Here is a 17,604-nt window from a genome sequence, read left to right on the forward strand (position 1 = left end):
TTTATCTGTCGGGTGATATTTGTTATTTCCGTATTGTCAACAAATCCCTTGAAAAGACCAAAACCAATGATGAACTGATCCAACAAATATGGTCTGTTTATTTAAAACATGACATTATTCGTCTGAGCCATAGAGCTCCATTATTGTTCAGAAACTGTTAGAAACACATCAGCCACACTCTGGGCTGGGTACTGAACCCCTGTGCAACAGGTAGATTTTAGTGCCAGACTGCGTACGTAGCGAGTGTGCAAGAGCGCAATGTGAGTAAAGTTTAGTCTATTTGTCAGTGAATACATGCTACAACTCCTCAAGACCAAAGCCATGTTCCTGTGTCATGCTTGCCACCTGCTGATTAAAGAAGCAGGGTTAGCCCTGAAGTTAACGAGCGAAGTTAGCCTCTCATTTCAACCTGATCATGCTCATTTAATTCAGCACCATAGCGACTGTTTCACCACTCCTAAACACATAATGGAAAGATGACTGGCTTCTAGTTCTCTCCTGAGGTAGAGTTTTTAGAATCACCAATTAACCTGCATGTCTTTGGACTGTGGGAGGAAGCCGGAGTACCAAGATGAAACCCACGCTGACACAGGGAGAACATGCCTCAGGTCCTATTGCGCCATTTCATGGACTCTCCAGAGAACTTTGCAGCGGGTGGTGCTTGAGCTGACGGAGGGACTTCCCACTGGCCACACCATTACCATGGACAATTTTTTCACAAGCCATGCCCGGGGGAAGCTGGCTATGCTCGGGACAATTCGAAGAAACAAGCCGGAATCACCACCAGCCCTCCTGGGAGGTCCTCTCCTCTGTGTTCGCTCACACCCCCACATGCACAGCTGTCAGCTTCCTGGCCAAGGGCAAGAGGAGGAAGCTGGTCCTGCTACTCTCCACTCGGCACAGGCAGGCTGAGATCGCTGATGACCCCCACCGTAAACCAGTCATGATCCTGGACTACAACAGGACGAAAGGAGGGGTGGGTCATTTGGACCAGGTAATTATTCATATATGAATAAACATATTTTTTACTTGTAGCTTACGCATGATGACAAATGTTTGTGTAATCATTTATTCATTTTCCTTTTTTTCTCTCTCTGTCCAGCAAGTTTCCCTGTATTCCTGCAAACGAAAGACCCAGCGCTGGCCACTCTGCCTCTTCTATAACCTGTTGCACATCTCCTGCTACAATGCCTTTGTCCTGTGGAGCCACATCGACCCTGATTGGAAACGGGGACGCTTGTACCAGCGCCGCCTCTTCATTGAGGAGCTGGGGAAAGCTCTGGTCACGCCGCTTATCCAGTCGAGCTCCCTTCGCCAGGGCCTATGTGGAGGCTGTCAAGGGGCAGGCAGCAGCTACAGCAGCAGCGGGGTCATCTGCGGAGCCAGACGAGGGGGAGAGAGAGAGGGGCAGCCGCATGCAGTGCAGCTTGTGTCTCCCTTGAGCGACCACTGGCAAAAGGCAGAAACGGGTGACAACCAGATGCTGCAGCTGTGGTAAACCCGTCTGCAAAGATCATTCTTTCTTCCTTAGCAAGGACTGTAGTTCCTAAGGTTCTGGACATTTTTTCTTATTGTTCAAAAACCCAGTCTGTTTTATTGTTAATAATAATTATAATAATAACAATTGATGATAGTCGTTTTAAACAGGGCCTGAGGGTTAAACGTATTGTTTGTCGCATTGGTATTGAGGAAAAAGCCCCAACGATACCCAACGGTAGCCAAACTGTTTCAGTGGGTGAAATTTTCCTTCATTACCATGAACACAATGTCGCTTACTTTGACTGAACCACATGCACACCATCCTGCTGCTGTAATAAATCACTCAGAGCACCGAATGTGTATTAATATGCCACTAAAAAAGTCCCTGACACACTTTTTCCTTTTCTTGATTTAATGGTTGAAAAACCCTGGCAGCTGTTTCGTTTTTAATTATTGGATTATATATTTGTGAGCGACGTTATATTTATACCTTCAGCACAAAGCAGTGGGCTTGGGGCTGAACGCCACAGATGGACACATCGTTGGCTTTGGTCTTTTCATGGAATTTTGTGACCACAGCTAAAATATAGAAAAGCACCAGACTTGGAATAATTCAAATATTTTGGGGGGAAAGTTACATTTTTATGACAATACAAAGACTAACCCCTCAGAGACAACTGCAGGAAATTCCTACTGAACACTTTCTCTGGGAAATAAGAAACAAGTAAAAAATAAATAGGGGATTTGTAAAAACAAAAGTTGTGTGGTCACGTTTTGGGTTAACACCTCAATTTCAAGTGTAATTTCACGATCACGCAGCTCTGCAGCCGTAATGCAAATTACCGTGTGGGCCGGTCTTACAGTAGCATTTCAATCCTGACTGACGTGGCCATGTTGAACCTGGGAGACAGCTGCATTTGTGCAGGGTTGGCTGTGGGTTAGCTGGGCTTTGGGAATGAGAGGGCAGCAGTCTGGCCTATGACAGCACAGCGTTGGAGCGTCGTATACCTATCAGGTTGTCAGCACTGAAGGATCGTCTCATTGCCGCTTGACTCAGGTCCTTATACTTGTCTTCACATAGTCTTGAAATGGCCTGGACGGATGGACAAACACACAAAAGGAGTTACTGAAAAGTTCTCATAGATCACTGTGTTTTAATAGCAGGTGTTTGAATTCAAGAACTACGTAGAATCAAAAATGATCAATCAGTTGTTTCTCTGCAGTTTAGATCATGAGCTAGTTTAATTCACCCAAGTCCAACGACACAAACACATTTACAAACATTTAACCTACAGAAACAGCTGCTGAAATAACCAAGACAGCCTCTAATCTGAGAAATCAGATGCAGTACAAGAAGAGCATGTTGGGCTCGCTGCAGAGCAGACAGATAAATATTACACGTGCATCATAATGAGACCAAGTGGAAGACCGGAAACTACTCATCAACATGATCTCTCGCTGCTCACCTCTAGTTTCTGGGCGCGTTGGTTGTTGAGAGGCTCCAGGGGGAAGCTGAGGTTGTTGTCGTCGGCCAGCTGACGCAGATCAAAGTAGTACTTGGCGTAGACACTGGCTGGCACGTTGATATTAAACTGAAGAAGTTCCAGGAAGTGGCGTTCCATCTCATTCCTGAAGGGTGGAGAGAGGCCTGAGGGTTAATCCGGATGGACAAAACTTCCTACGAAAACTCTAGCTGATAAGCTTTCTTCTATAGTTAATAGGCTATCACAGGGCTGACACAGAGACAGACGACAATGCACACTCACATTGACACGTACGGGCAATTTAGAGTCACCAATTAACCTCCATGTCTTTGGACTGTGGGAGGAAGCTGGAGAAAACCCACACTGACACGGGGAGAACATGCAAACTCCACACAGAAGAGCCTCAGCTGACCAGTGTGTTCAAACTAACTCCTGTTACTCTGTGCTGCCACTCTGTATGAAACAGATGCTTTCATTTTGTAGTTGCAGCATCAGTCATCTGACTAATTACTTAAAAAAGGCAAAACAACAGTGGGAGTGATGGGCGAACAATGCAATCGGTGTATGCCTGAACCCCCTGTAACATAGACTACTGCTGCAAGTCTAAGAGTAAACTACACCGATGGTAAGAGTGCAATAAAGAAACAGAGGATATAAATCCTTAACACCCAGTAAAGAAATACAAGATGCAAGACCATCTTCTCAGGTACAAAGCAAGCATCAAAATTAAAATCTTAACAAATACTTTCTAAGCTCTGAGCTCACTTGAGTACCCTGAATTTTGCGCTTTTGCTAAATAGTGTTAAATATGTATTTTCAAATTCTATTCTTACTGACAGCGCTGAGTTCTGAAAATTCTTTGAACAATCTTGGTTTATCTGCTGAAACTAGGGATGTTCCCAACAATTAATTTCCTTGAAGTTTTAAACAGAAGTTTAAAGACTATTAGGGCTGCCCCTTGAAAGCTGAAGGTCCGAATCATCAGTCAGAGCCGTTCTATGGATTTTCTGGGGACATTCAATCCCCAGATTTAGCCGCAGGGCAAGCCATCCTTGCTGTCATGTTACTCTCTGGTACAGGTAGCTGCAGACCCAGGCCCAGGTTGAGTCTGAGTGAGACGGAAGAAGAGAGGATTTGCTCAGTCAGGCTCTGTGATACATTATTTTCTGCCTTCTGCTCTGTTAACTTGGCTTGTTTACTATATTACTTGAGGGTCAGTGTCACCCTGAATGTCCCGCCAAATCCCGTTAAAACTCTCAAACTCTGCATGGGTAAAAAAAAAGCAATAATTAATATAATATTCATTTGAAAACTGACATAATTCTGAGCCGGGTGCAGCCACAGAAAACCCTAAGTTAGTACAATTGTTTAAACAACATTGTTCTTCTGCTGAAACCTGCACACAGTTTGTTTTCCCAGCAAAGCCACTGTAACATGATAATCACAAGAGTAGCAACAAATAAAAACCGTTTCCCGTTTAATTCTATTCTTCAAAGACGAAAACACTTTCTTCATCAGTGGTTACAGGTGATATTTTACTGATGAAACTGAAAGTCAGCAGCAGGAAGTTGTAGATCAGTTATTTGTGCACTGACTTTAAAAATTCAACATGGGAAGTACTTATGGAGATGGAATCAAATCTCTTCCACACAGACACACAGACAGAAACACACACACACACACAGGCAATCAGACATGCATCTCCGAGCACCCACTTGGAGCATCACAGCTCATCTTTTTTCCAGACTACAACCTCCATCATCCTTCCTCCTCATCATCATCACAGCCATGAGAACAGCTAAGGGAGGTGGTCGCCAAGGCGACAGCATCTAGGATGCTTTGTTGGTCAGCAAAGGTGGTGAGAGTGAGCGTGAGTGTGTGTGTGATGTCTGGTCTCCCAGGGCAACTAATGGAGTGGGCGAGAGCCAGGGCCATTATGTAGAAGCAGTGAGAGCACTTGAGACCCTCCCCTGCATTTCTCTCCGTCTGTCTGTCTGTTCCTCTCTCTACCCTTTTTCCCATCCCTCCATCCGGACGCGACTACACTCACAAAGACACTTCAATGGCAGCAATGAAAACAGAGCAGAGAGAGTGTGGGTCAGACGTATATGAGAGGACAGAGAGGGAGAGAGAATCAGAGAGTGATGGGGGCTCATGGACATGCAGGCAGCGCACGCACCAAATCACAAAAAACAAGGAGGCACTTTCAACCTCTTTCATACACACACAAACACACACAGGGAAAGCAATTGTAGGAAATAAAGCCAGGGTGCTCCAAGTGCAGCCCCTGGCCTCTTCACCGGCTTATAGTCCGAGCGAGAGTAGAGATGCTCCAGCCTCCATCTATTCCACCACTCCTCTCCTTCTGTCTGCTTTAAATGCATCTTTGTTGTTATATTTCGTTTATTAGGAGGACAAGTATGTAGTGCTGGAGGAACCATGCTGTATTTGTTGGCAATGTTCTTCTCCGTAAATATCTGGAGCTCAGAAGCACAAACACCCACAGCTACCAAATTTAGGATGATTTTGAAATGTCAGTCACAACTCAGAACACATCATGTTCAGATGTATTTTTATCAAACAAGCCGGACGAAGACGAAGCTACGCCAACATTTAAGTCATGCAAAGGGCTCCCTGGGTCATACCAAGGGAGAGGGGTTCGAACCAGACAGCCCTTCTGTGTGGAGTTTGCATGTTCTCCCTGTGTCAGCGTGGGTTTCCTCCAGGTACTCCAGCTTCCTCCCACAGTCCAAAGACATGCAGGTTAATTGGTGACTCTAAATTGTCCATAGGTGTGAATGTGAGTGTGAATGGTTGTATGTCTCTATGTGTCAGCCCTGTGATAGTCTGGCGACCTGTCCAGGGTGAACCCTGCCTCTTGTCCAATGTCAGCTGGGCTAGGCAGTCTGGGTAATTCTTCCACCAAACCACATCCTCCAGCATTTGCTATGGCATACCAAGGTATTCTCAGCAAATGCAATCGTTGCAGTGTGCTCTGGATCTTTCCCTGGAGTTTCCTCAAGGGATAGGCATGAGTACTCAAATACTCATTTGGATGTCCGACAGAGTCGAACCGTTTTCGTGTCAGTGTCAGTCATCTGTCGCCACTGCTGTATTGGCTCATGCTAACTGGGCAGAGGTTGAACTGACTGAAAAGGTTAGCGGCTCTTTTACTGCTGCCTATGTAATATATGTAATGTTAACAACAGTGACAGAATGTTTGCTGATTTTTCTAATGTTCACTTTGAATTTATGATCCAATCAGAGATGTGGATTTGAGTCACAAATTTGAGGACTTTAGATTTGGCTTTACAAAATTAAAAAGAGACATGCAACTCGACTTGGACTTAAACACCAATGACTTGTGACTTCACTTGTTCTTGAGCCTTTTGCCTTTAAAATACTTGAAACCTTCCCACAAGACCAAAAAAAGCATTTTATGTAAAAAGTGTGCAACCAATCGATTAATTTATTTAATGAACTAACATTAACGCTCATCGCTAGTTAATGCTAGAAACTGACATCCTCATTCCTGATTTTTTATTGTGTTTTCATATAAAACCAACTCACATGTCCTCCACGGTGATGTCTTTAAGGATCTGGCAGTAGTCGACGTTCCACACAGCCTGGTCGTCCCAGACTTTGGAAGCCAACAAGATGGCTCCCAGGACGATGCGTTTCCAGTTGGCGGGGCAGATATCCAGCTCGGCGTAGGTCAGCAGGCGTTCCAAGTATACCTTTAAGAAGAGGAACGTTGAAAGGTCAAAAATGTAATTCGGAAGTGACAAGGGTTTGGAAATGGAATCATTATAATCCCCGTGCTATTTCTCTATGTGCTACCAGAGACAACTGACAGGTTAAAGGTGGGTTATGGCTGTCTAAGTATTATTATGTACCAGCAAATTCCACTGTACCTGTATTTAGTGGTAATACACATGTAACTGTATTACACCCACTAATCAATGAATGATGATATACTCATCTCCCTCCACCTTATAGCCTCCTGACAAAGTGTATCACAGTGAACTGTGCTTCATCACAGGTGATACATTTATCATTCACCGCTGCATCTTACATGAAAAGGCAGGATGGACCTGGGAAATTTCGGTTTATTTCAACCTGTCTCCTATCATCCTAAATTTGTTTCAAGAGACTAGTGACATAAAAATAATAGTTAGCATGTTAGCCGTTAGCCTAGATACAGCCGGGGTGCATAGTAGGCCGCGCTTTGGAAAGCCGAGCTAAATGGTAAACAAACATGGCACCACACCGGTAAGGTAAGACAACACGTTTACATGTCGAGAAAAAGCTTGTTTAGTGGACTAACTTTGCACTTGAAGGTTGCCCGTTCACTTACGTTTTAACAGGTCTGACGCTACTATGCGCCACGGCTGTATCTAGGCTAACGGCTAACATGCTAACTATTATTTTTATGTCACTAGTCACTTGAAACAAATTTAGGACGATAGGAGACAGGTTGAAATAAACCGAAATGTCCCTTTAACAAACAGACGGCAGCAGCAATGTGTGTTGTTTATTTAAAAGCTCTACTGCAAACACTGTCTTTCTATCTCAGCTCTGTGGTGGCATTTATATACCATATGTACAATGTCAGGTCAAAACGTGGCTTTAAAAACTATGCTGTGTAGAAAAGGAATGAGCTAAGTTACATTCTCTTACTCCACCTGAACATTTGAACACCCTGAATTTTGCACTTTTGCTAAATACTGTTACTTAAAGGACGACTAAAGTTGTAAAACATATATTTCTAAATTTTACACTTGTCATTGGTTTTCCTAAGAGTAAACTAGGGATGCTGCAATTGTGAAATTCTGGGCTGATGCTGCTGTTAAAATAACAATTTGGCTGATACAACTGTATTTATTCCAAATTTTGATGAAAACAACATTTTTTACAAAATAACATTTGATCACATCGTTACCACCACCTAATACTCAATTTTACTAAAGAGAGCTTGTCTCTAGTTTTTCCTTTTAGTTCACAGAACTGATATGACACAACATGAAAACTTCAGCCACAGCCATTGGTGAATGTCATCTTATCTACCGATAGGCTGTTGACAGTCGACAGGGTGAATATCAGCCAATAAATCAGTGCATCTGGAGTGTAAACATGTATAATGTGTGTCTGTGTTTCAGCTGTATATGTTATTTTTGTACACAGTTAGTTGTCTCTTGAAAAACAGACTCTGATCTCAACAAGACCACCTGTTTAAATTAAGGGTTAAATAAAACAGTGGTATCTTTCTTTCATACTTTACTCACTAGAAACAGATCAAACCAGAGCAAATCAAACAGTCCGCATGCTATTAACTGCAAAAACTACAACACTGTGGTGATATCAGTTTGGGCCAGCTTGCCATTTTAAAAACAGAACATGCATGTTCTTGGTTTTCACTGCTCTTTCATCTTTACAGTCTTAAACAATTTTGCTCAGTTTTTAATTATAAACTTTCATCTCATCAAATCATCTCTGATGTAGAGACTGTGCTGTGAGACTGTAACACAGACACTCACCTGTCATTTGTAATGTTTGGGAGGCATCAGTTTGTAGGAGTTTACTGCCCTCTGGTGCCCAGCCTATAGTAATACCCCAGTATTTAACTACATTAACTAAAAGCTTTTGCGTCTGTGTCCTAAAACTCCACATTGAACTTCACCAAATGTAGTTTCAGTGATGTCATGTTAGATTTCGGATCAACTACAAAAACATTTAACAGATTTCAGCTAGAAGCATCTTTACAAATGGCCTTGGGACCTAATAACAGTATTTCATAGACTGGAGTGTCTATGAAATATTGTTCTAGTGTCTAAGACTTTAAGGCCCCTTTTAGGCTTGTTTTGCGCTCAAGTAAGCCTGTATTAAACTCCCAGGTTGCCAAACAATAACATCATTATTCTAATAATATACTGGTGTAAGCAGAACTTGGTGTGTGAACCACAGCATCATACAGAGACAGACTTACTAGAGTGACGATGGCACATTCTGCGGTCAGCTGTGCAGCACTGAAGAGCGTTCTGACGAAGCGGTAGATCAGTTTGTGTTCTGGGTCGACACGGGAGTAGTCTTCTGGCACTGGCTCTCTCTGTATGGGACAAATAATCATACACATACGTCTGAGGAAAGCAAGTACAATAGGTTAGGTTATAGATGCATCTGGACTGATTTGAATGCAGGTGGTGAGTGCCAAATTAGCACGACTTGTGCAGTTACAATACCCACATCTGGAAATAAAAGACCACAATCTAATTTACTGAAAAAGCAGACATTCAGCAGCAATGTTTGTTTCATCTGTGTGTTATTCTTACAAAGGCCGTTGTGATATTGTCTATTTTGATATCAGCGTTGTCACTGATTTTCCTCTCAGCCCTCCCCTTTATCTGATGTCATCTTCAGGTTGGAGTGGCCCTCCAAACAATGAGCTGTGAGGGTCAGCGGGAAAACAACTTCATCGTGGAATGAGATGTCACACATGTCTCATCATCACTAGTCTACAACTAAACGGAAACCATTTATAAAAAGCGCAAGAGAGGGTAAGAAAGGATGGTGTTTCGCTATGTTTATTTAAACCAGTGAATGACATAATGATCCATAAGGCTTCGATCAGACAGAGTGCGTCATAGCAGCGTGGGTCGGATTTTTCATGTTCTTTCCGATGACAGTGAAGTGTTTTGCCTACTGCTTTTACATTGCTGAGGACTTTGCGTCTCCCGCTCTATGTGCCTCACATTTTCACAGGAGCACCCTGAACAGCTCGAGATGAAAATACTTCAACTCAGAGTAGAAGGAGTGCCTGACGTCATCAACGCTCTTCTGCATTGTCCATTCAGATGAACAGAGAGGCGGACAACAAGTAGTAGCATTCATGGTTTGTGCCAAACTAATGTTAGCTCACTTGCTAACATGTCCTACTAGGGGAGCTGCAAGGCAGATATGAACAAACTGACTCCTCAACCACTTTTTAATGTTCTACCAAGTGTAATGAGGCACAATGATTGACAGCAGATTGTCAAACTGTCCCTGACTCATCCTAAAATAAGACTTGAACCGACCATCATCCAAGTGAAGCTCCTGGACCAGCTGGTGGTACTCCCCATGATTTCTTCTCTTTCTAAGAGTCTGATGTACCCACACAGATCTCCATCTCCCCGAGTTCTGAGTCCAGTCCCCAACTCCCCTCTGTCTGTCCATTTTTTATGCAGATTTTAATGGTAGAGATCACAAAATTATCACAAAATCCCACAGCACACTTGGATTGGCATCACGGCACACTGATACTGGATAAATCAGAACTACGGGCTTGATAGAATGACTTTTTGTTCATAACATACTCACTGATAAGGGGTGCAACTTCTCATCAAAGATGTCCAGTGACCTGTCTGAGTCCCTAAAGAACACACAATACATCTGTCAACACCCTTCAAATATATATCAATTTAAGCAACATAATTTGCCAAAAAGTACATGATTAAGATCAAAATAAAAATGTACACCAACCTGTTTTTGATGTGGTAATATATTGCTAATGTGACACTGGAGAAAGAGAAATGAGGGGAGACAAATAGTGTGAATTCGTTTTTGTGTTTCATAGCTTTAATACATACAAGAATACACGTGTCAGACGCTGTGGTGTGATAAAACATGTGCTCACATCCAGCAAGGAGGCTTCATTTAAACACAGAGATAATCCTGATGCAATGTGTTTCCCCGGTCTCACTGAAATAATGTCATTACAGACGACTGCCCTAAATTAGGCGTGCGAGCATCTGCTTTAGTCACGCATCCATTAAGTATTACTCCAGGATTACCACGCTGTGATGCAACAGGATTTTCTCATGTGAAATGAGCGACGTTTGGACAACATGGCCCGGTGCGTTTGTGTGAAATTCTCTCACCATTTGATTGTGCTTTTGAGGTTTGGCTGGCTGACGGTGTTGTCGTCTATAAAGATTGTGGAGCAGGAGCTGTATTTCTTTGACAGTGGACCAGGAGATACCTTGAGACATCGAAAACAGACAATTAGAAACTTCAAATGATCACAGGACAGAAAAATTCTCGATGGCAGCATTTCATTAGACTGGTTACACAATTCTGAATGGTCTCTTGCTTTATAATAGGTCTGGTGTTCTGCTCGCTGACAGCTGTTTCCCCAGCCTGAGCCAATCACAGTTTTGTAGGTACAATTTTAAATCACAAGGAAGTCATCATACCTGTGCCAAAGCAAGAAAAAACACACCAGATAATGGCCAGATAAATGGTGACAAACTTTTATGAGGTGTTGTAAACTGACACATCTACTTGACATTAAGGATGGGTATTACTACAACTCTTACCGATACTGCTCATCAATCCGGTATTTTAATGGTACTCTTAGGTGTTTTTTGCACCTTCAAATTCATTGTTTTCAATGTAGACGTGTGGCAGGCACACTCAAATGCCAGGAATGTGCCTTAAGATAAACCGAGTTTAACTTTTGGAACGCAGCAGCACACACTGCATGTCATGTGACGACGACCAACCAATCACAGCCGACAGATATCTTTCCCTTCCTCTGTAAATATCAGTCTGTGGTAAATATGGAGGAAAAGTTGATCATGTTAGTGCAGGGCTACTTAGAGCTTTACATCTGTCCCACAGACGATAGGCCCACAAACTTCAGCTCCTGGAAGAGGATCAGCTCTGCACTCATGAGTTTAGGTAAACAGGCCATGACATGGTACTTGTTAGATGCAACCTGCTGCCACGCTCTTGAAAGCTGGCTCAAAAAAGGCACAAAAGTAGCGCCCGGTGCCCGACCTTGCCTTTTCCAGGCGGTTAAAGACATGTGAATGGCACCTTAGCACTTTTTGGGGGGGATTTTAAGAGAAAAAAATAAACAAAGTAAGAACAGAACTATCATTGCTTTAGTTTCTATGTATGCAAGTACAGTATATAAATTAAGAATAACCGTAACAGTAACCAGAATGAATTACTGTTATAGATTATAACATACCTGAGGTGGACGGGGTAATGGGAGATAAACTACGAGCATAGCAGTCAAAAACTGCATTTCTCCACCTGTATGTGATGCACTTTCACTAGATGTTTCAAAAGACAGCTCATGCTTTTGCCCTTACAAGCAACAGAGTTGTTGAACTTTCTCTGCCTTTGTCAACACGAGCAGTGCTCCCCAAGTTTTTGGCTATGTGCAATTATCACAGTGCTGAGCTTTACAAGAAGGCGGCTGAAGGAAAAAAGAAAAGAGGAAAAGAGGGAGGCTGAGTTCTCTGTTCCTCTTTTCCATATTCTGACGTGATAAAGGACATGTTAACTGGCTAAACTAGAATATTAGTGGAATATTCATTTTATTAGCCCTGTAAACATCTTTGTAGGAATTTTGTCTTTCTGGGAATGAGGGCACAACACTGAAAATTATGTGCATGTAAACAGAGTGTGAACTCAACCCCAGGTCAATAAAGACAATATAACTCAGCTCATATATTATTAATTCACAATTAAGATGTGTGATCAACATTTAGATTTTGACACTTACATGACTGATATGATTTATGTGGTTGCTTTTCCTCTTGTCTCGTACTGCAAAGGAATAGAAACGTTTTAACAAAGCCAAGTTTGAAGCAGGAGTCAGCGTTTAAAACAATTACGTAATGACTTTTAACACCAGTGCCAGGATTGGCACGACAATAAAAACAGGGCCTGTGATTAATATTAGACAATGTATGAATATAATAATGTGTGGCACATAGTTAACACCTCAGTTCCTGAAAAGTGAGAACATATCCTGCTTAACATTCAACACTGAATCATGTGTTTCAAATGTGTGTGTTTGCTCTTCAAAGGATCTCAGTGAAGACAGCTACTGTGAATCATTGCTGTGTGTGTGTGTGATCATGTTAGGATTGCTCACCGTCTGTCTGGGACTTGCTAAGGAAGATGGTGCTTGCTCGGGCGTGGTCAGACGGGTTAGACTCCAGAGCCAGCTCTGAGAAAACAAGAAATGTGCTTTATAATGACAATCTGTCAACAAGCGGCACCTCGTGTGCTGCTTAGCTCTCACTTGTGGGTAGTGAGAAAGCCAGAGAAGAGAACAGGAAGCCATTAGCTGACAGTGAACAGTATAATTCTGTTAATTGTCATTATCCGCCATGAAGAAATAATCCAAGTCTTCGGATTTATCTCACAACAAAAAGCCTCAGAGACAAGCAGGAAGTAAAGTAAATCTGCAGTGCAGACTTGGCAGAGCCTCACCGGGGAAGATATCGCCTATCTGATTATGTCTGTGGACTGGAGGCTGCAAAAGACTTGACACCAAACAAGACTTAAGATAAAGAAATGTTAACTTGACAACTGTGTATAATAAAATGCCACAATCTTTACACAGTTCCCCTTCTGACGAAATTCCTAACTTAACCCCCATAATGACCATTTCATTTCAAATTGGATGTGCCCACATAGCAGTGTTTGCTCCTAGTACTTTCAGATATTATTGAAGATTTTAACAATAACTCAGTGTTAGCATTAAAAGCAGACACTGAACTTCTACCAGAGACACATTTGATTTTTTCATCAATATTCCCACCACCACCCAGTGCAGAGCAGTGTGCAAGATTTAGGGGTATTTAGTGGCATCTAGCAGTGAGGATTCCTGGGGTCTCATTTATAAAACGATGAGTAGATTCCATACTAAAAATGTATGTACGGACAAAAGCCAAAATGGTGTGTGCCAAAAAATACTCAGTGATTTCTACAATCAGGCATCCACCTCACCATCTGCAAAATGTTCGTTATTATGAGTTTAAGTTTCTTTAAGTCTCCCATCAAGTCTGTTTTTATAGATCACAACTTCTTTACGTCGGAAGTGGCGTACACCTGAGCAGGAAGCAGTGACAAAGGCAATTTCAAGTTACAAATCAGCGTTTCTTCATTGTTGTTCCACTTATCGGAGACAGGCAGCAAGCCCAGTTTTCTCTGATAACTTAAGATCTACCCCTGTATGAGGTTTTTACCAGGAGCCAAATTATTTGCAGAGGTCTCACCTTCTCTCCAAAACAAACCCATTGATTTAAATTGGTAAAACCCCTGAATAAAGCACCTGGGTGCAAAAAACATCTGTGTGTTTCTGACACTGCTTGTCTTGGAGCGCCTGCTAACTATGGTGGCCGACTTGAAACGCAAATGGCCCTATGTAGAGTCAGCGTTTGGTTTGTCCATTCTAGGCTATTGTTGAAACATGGCAGTGAATATGGCAATCTCCATAAACGAGGGCCCGCTCCATATGTAGATGTAAATGGCTCATTCTAAGGTAATAAAAACACAACTATTCTTATTTGCAGGTGATTATACACTGAAGAAAACATACTATATTTCTGCCAGTATATCCCCTTCAATCCTACACACTGGACCTTTAAAGAATTGTGTTCTTTATCTAAATCCGTGCAGACAGCACATTACATAAAAGACAGGGGATTAGGCGATGGCAGCATTTGTGAAGTGAGGACAGCAAGAAGAGACATGAGGAATGTAGGAAGGACTGTTGGACAGATTCTGACCCTCACCCTGGCAACAGCTGCTCTCAACAAACTGCTCTCACACACTTCTGTCCACAACAACATGAACTGGATGAACACTGATGCGCATGTCTGGGAGCGAATGAGGAGTGGCGACAGTAGGACTTATGGTACCAAACTGAACTCAGGCCTAGATCACAGAGAAATATCTGAGATGCTTTCCCAATCGGGGGGCCTGTATCACAGCATGTGATCACAGCATGAACAAAAAAAACTGTGAGGGGGTACTGTTTGGAGACATGGCCCATTTGCTAACCTTACACTATGTCTCTGTAACAGTGGGCACTGTGATGCAGTGATACAGTTGGTGCACAAGTACATATATTTACTAAAAAACATCATGTTTGTTCTGGTTGAGGTGTCCCACATAAAAGCGTGACAGACGCAGAGTACTTTTATTTTATTTTTCTAATTGATACAGAAAAGAAAAACCTCTCATTTCATATGTCCAACGTCCAAACAAAACCTACGCCCTGGCCTACTTAATAACAGACTACGGAAATAACACTGAGGGTGTTAAAAGTCATTAATGAAGCAGGGCTTGTTTTTTGTTGCTAATCTCTGAATGGTTAATGTGGCGCCAAGAAGATGAGGGATTTGTTTTCATTGTTAATGTCTGACTTGGTAATGTGATGCCAGTGTGATGAACATGAGGCAGTGCCCTACTGAAGACTGCAAAAAATGCCATGGCCACTACATCATAATCATCAGTGCACTGCTGGCAAGGGGGTGAGCAATAAACAAGTCTGGAAACTTGGCAGTAACTATAAAGAGGGGGTTTGTGTGTGTCTTTCCCTGCAGTTGCGAAAGAGTTAAGGTCCAGTGTGTAGGATTTAGGACGTATTGAGAGGAATGGAATATAATTGGTATGTTTTCTTCAGTGTATAATCACCTGAAAATGGGAACTGTTGCGTTTTCTTTACCTCAGAATGAGCCATCCAAGTCCTTCATGTTGCACCACCATGTTTTAAAGTAGCCAAGAGAGCACAAACCAAACACTGGATCTGGACAGGGCCTTGCATTTTCACACAGGTCACTGTCGTCAGATAGCCATCGAAAGGAGAGCTTCAGAAAAACACTTATGTTTTTAACATGAAACTGCTTTATTTACTCTTTTTACCTGTTCTGACCACCTGGGGTCTCATTTATAAACATTGCGTACGCATAAAACAAGGCCTAAAAGACCACTTCCCAGGCAAATGTTGTGATCTATAAAAACAGGCTTGATGGGAGAAACTTTGACCCATGCTCCTGCATTTTGGAGACGAGAAAATAGTGATGCTGATGGTGAGGTGGAAGCCTGATTGTAGAAAGTGTTGAGTGTTTTTAGGCTTTTGTCCATATGTACATTTTTAGTATGCATCCTACACACTGTTTTATAAATGAGACCCCTGGTCCATTTGTTTTGTAGGAAGAGACCTCCACGGATAACTTGGCTCCCAGTAAAAACCTCCTGAACAAAGAATACTGACTAAATTCTAACCAGGAGAAGCTTCAGCTGGTTGCAATCTGGCCTAAGTTGTACACACACTTCCTTTAAGTTGACGGATGTTTTTATATGAAGACTAACCTTTTGTGCGTCAATGTGTGTGAAGGGGATCCTTACACTGATCCACGTAACTATGTGTGTACATATGGAGTGGCTATTTGCCAACTCTGTCATCAAAGTCAGTCTTGGGAGTCATGTGAAGGAGCTTCTTCAATGAGACAGTGACTAGATTAAGATAAACCACCCAATAAATAAACACTACGGGTGGGACGCTTTATGGGTTCAAACACAGCAAAGGAAAAGTTCAAAGTCATCATCACGTGTGCTGGGAGTCGGGTGAGACACCTACCATCAGGGACCTCTCTGTCGCTTATGTGCTGCAGGTAGGGCACGGTGTTGTCATCGCTCACTTCGGTGCTGGTCTGGAACTCCTCCAGTCGCTCCGCCGGTTGTCTCGACGGGAGCTTGGGGCTCGACTCGGGAGAGACGCAGCATGACACCGTATTCCCCATACCAAACCGGGCGTAAGCTTCACACTATCGCAGCCAAGTCCAAGCAGTGCAAATATCTGTGGCTAGCTAAAATTAGCTTCCCCCAGCTTCATAAACATTACCAGGCTTTTGTCAGTATTAGCACAACACTATCTCTGCGTGGTAAATCGCCGCTGTCCACCAACTCCCTGGAATGGCATTCCTGTCCATTTGAGGGGATGTAACAGTCAAAGAGTTAGCCACACAGGCTCACCCTGTTGTAGTAAACCCGTGTCGTCTCATGAAATATTCGACGTGTTCTTGTAATAACAGCAAGCACTTGTTAGTTAAATGCAGTGGGACGCCGATTCATTCATTCATTCATTCATTCAACCTGCCGGAGTTTCGCTGCTAGGTAGCTAACTAGCATTATTGCAAGCTAGCTAGTTAGCTTGTAACTTTTTTTACTGCTCCGCATTAATTACAGTTTTCGCTGTCGTGCAAACACAAGTGTCTCTACAAAATAAAAAGGTTACAACTTCAAACCGTCAAATTCAGGCAAACACTTTTCACGAGACTTTCCAAACAATCCCGCAGATGTCCTCCTGCGCTCGGCTCGGTGTGTAGCCAAATCTAGCCCGAGGCTTCTGCGGCCTCCGGTGGAAAATGTAGGCAAAAAGAGAAAAATCCAAGACTGTAGGCGAAAATTTCTCAATGAGGTCAGATTGACTAAGCGTTGTTCCGGTTCCTCGTCAGATAACCAAGTCTGGTAGCAGGTCCGGACTCCCCCATTAGAGCCTCCACCCCGTCAGATTTGTGCTGGACGTAATGTTACTCCCCGCCACCGCCGCCATCTGTTGCCGGAGCTCACAGACGGCACTACTTGGCACAGGGATGTTGTAGCCCCGCCCACTTAGATATTCCATTCACTCTTATTGGCTGAGAAATCAAAACAAGGTCCATCTGAAGCCGCTGATTGGCTCAAGTAGCTGTCTGTTAAAGACGATTTAAACTGATGAACTGTATTACAACGCTACTATTTTTGTATCGTCACCGACCCACACCCTTTTTTGACAGTGCAAACTAAAGCCAGT

The 17,604-nt window shown here is 42.8% G+C and overlaps 1 protein-coding gene across 1 annotated transcript; it reads right to left on the bottom strand.

Moving 5' to 3' along the window:
- Positions 1-1,651: 1,651 nt before the first annotated feature.
- Positions 1,652-17,360, bottom strand: ccnyl1 (cyclin Y-like 1). The gene is made up of 10 exons (XM_033617899.2): positions 16,390-17,360; positions 12,892-12,966; positions 12,517-12,560; positions 10,880-10,980; positions 10,482-10,517; positions 10,320-10,371; positions 8,950-9,069; positions 6,534-6,700; positions 2,946-3,108; positions 1,652-2,572 (listed from the first exon to the last, which is right to left on the bottom strand). Exons 1-10 carry the CDS (start codon positions 16,550-16,552, stop codon positions 2,456-2,458), a joined length of 1,038 nt encoding a protein of 345 aa, XP_033473790.1. The 5' UTR covers positions 16,553-17,360; the 3' UTR covers positions 1,652-2,455.
- Positions 17,361-17,604: the final 244 nt, after the last annotated feature.

Source organism: Epinephelus lanceolatus, chromosome 14 (genome assembly GCF_041903045.1).
Source record: "Epinephelus lanceolatus isolate andai-2023 chromosome 14, ASM4190304v1, whole genome shotgun sequence".
NCBI lineage: Eukaryota > Metazoa > Chordata > Actinopteri > Perciformes > Serranidae > Epinephelus > Epinephelus lanceolatus.

What these genes read in the sequence shown, in the direction of transcription:
- ccnyl1 (XM_033617899.2), bottom strand. Translation starts at nt 16,552, where the DNA reads ATGGGGAATACGGTGTCATGCTGCGTCTCTCCCGAGTCGAGCCCCAAG. An exon ending in CTCAAAAGCACAATCAAATG is followed by an intron (nt 10,518 to 10,879) that starts GTGAGAGAATTT and finishes CTCTTTCTCCAG; the next exon opens with TGTCACATTAGCAATATATT. An exon ending in AGAAGTTGCACCCCTTATCA is followed by an intron (nt 9,070 to 10,319) that starts GTGAGTATGTTA and finishes TGTCCCATACAG; the next exon opens with AGAGAGCCAGTGCCAGAAGA.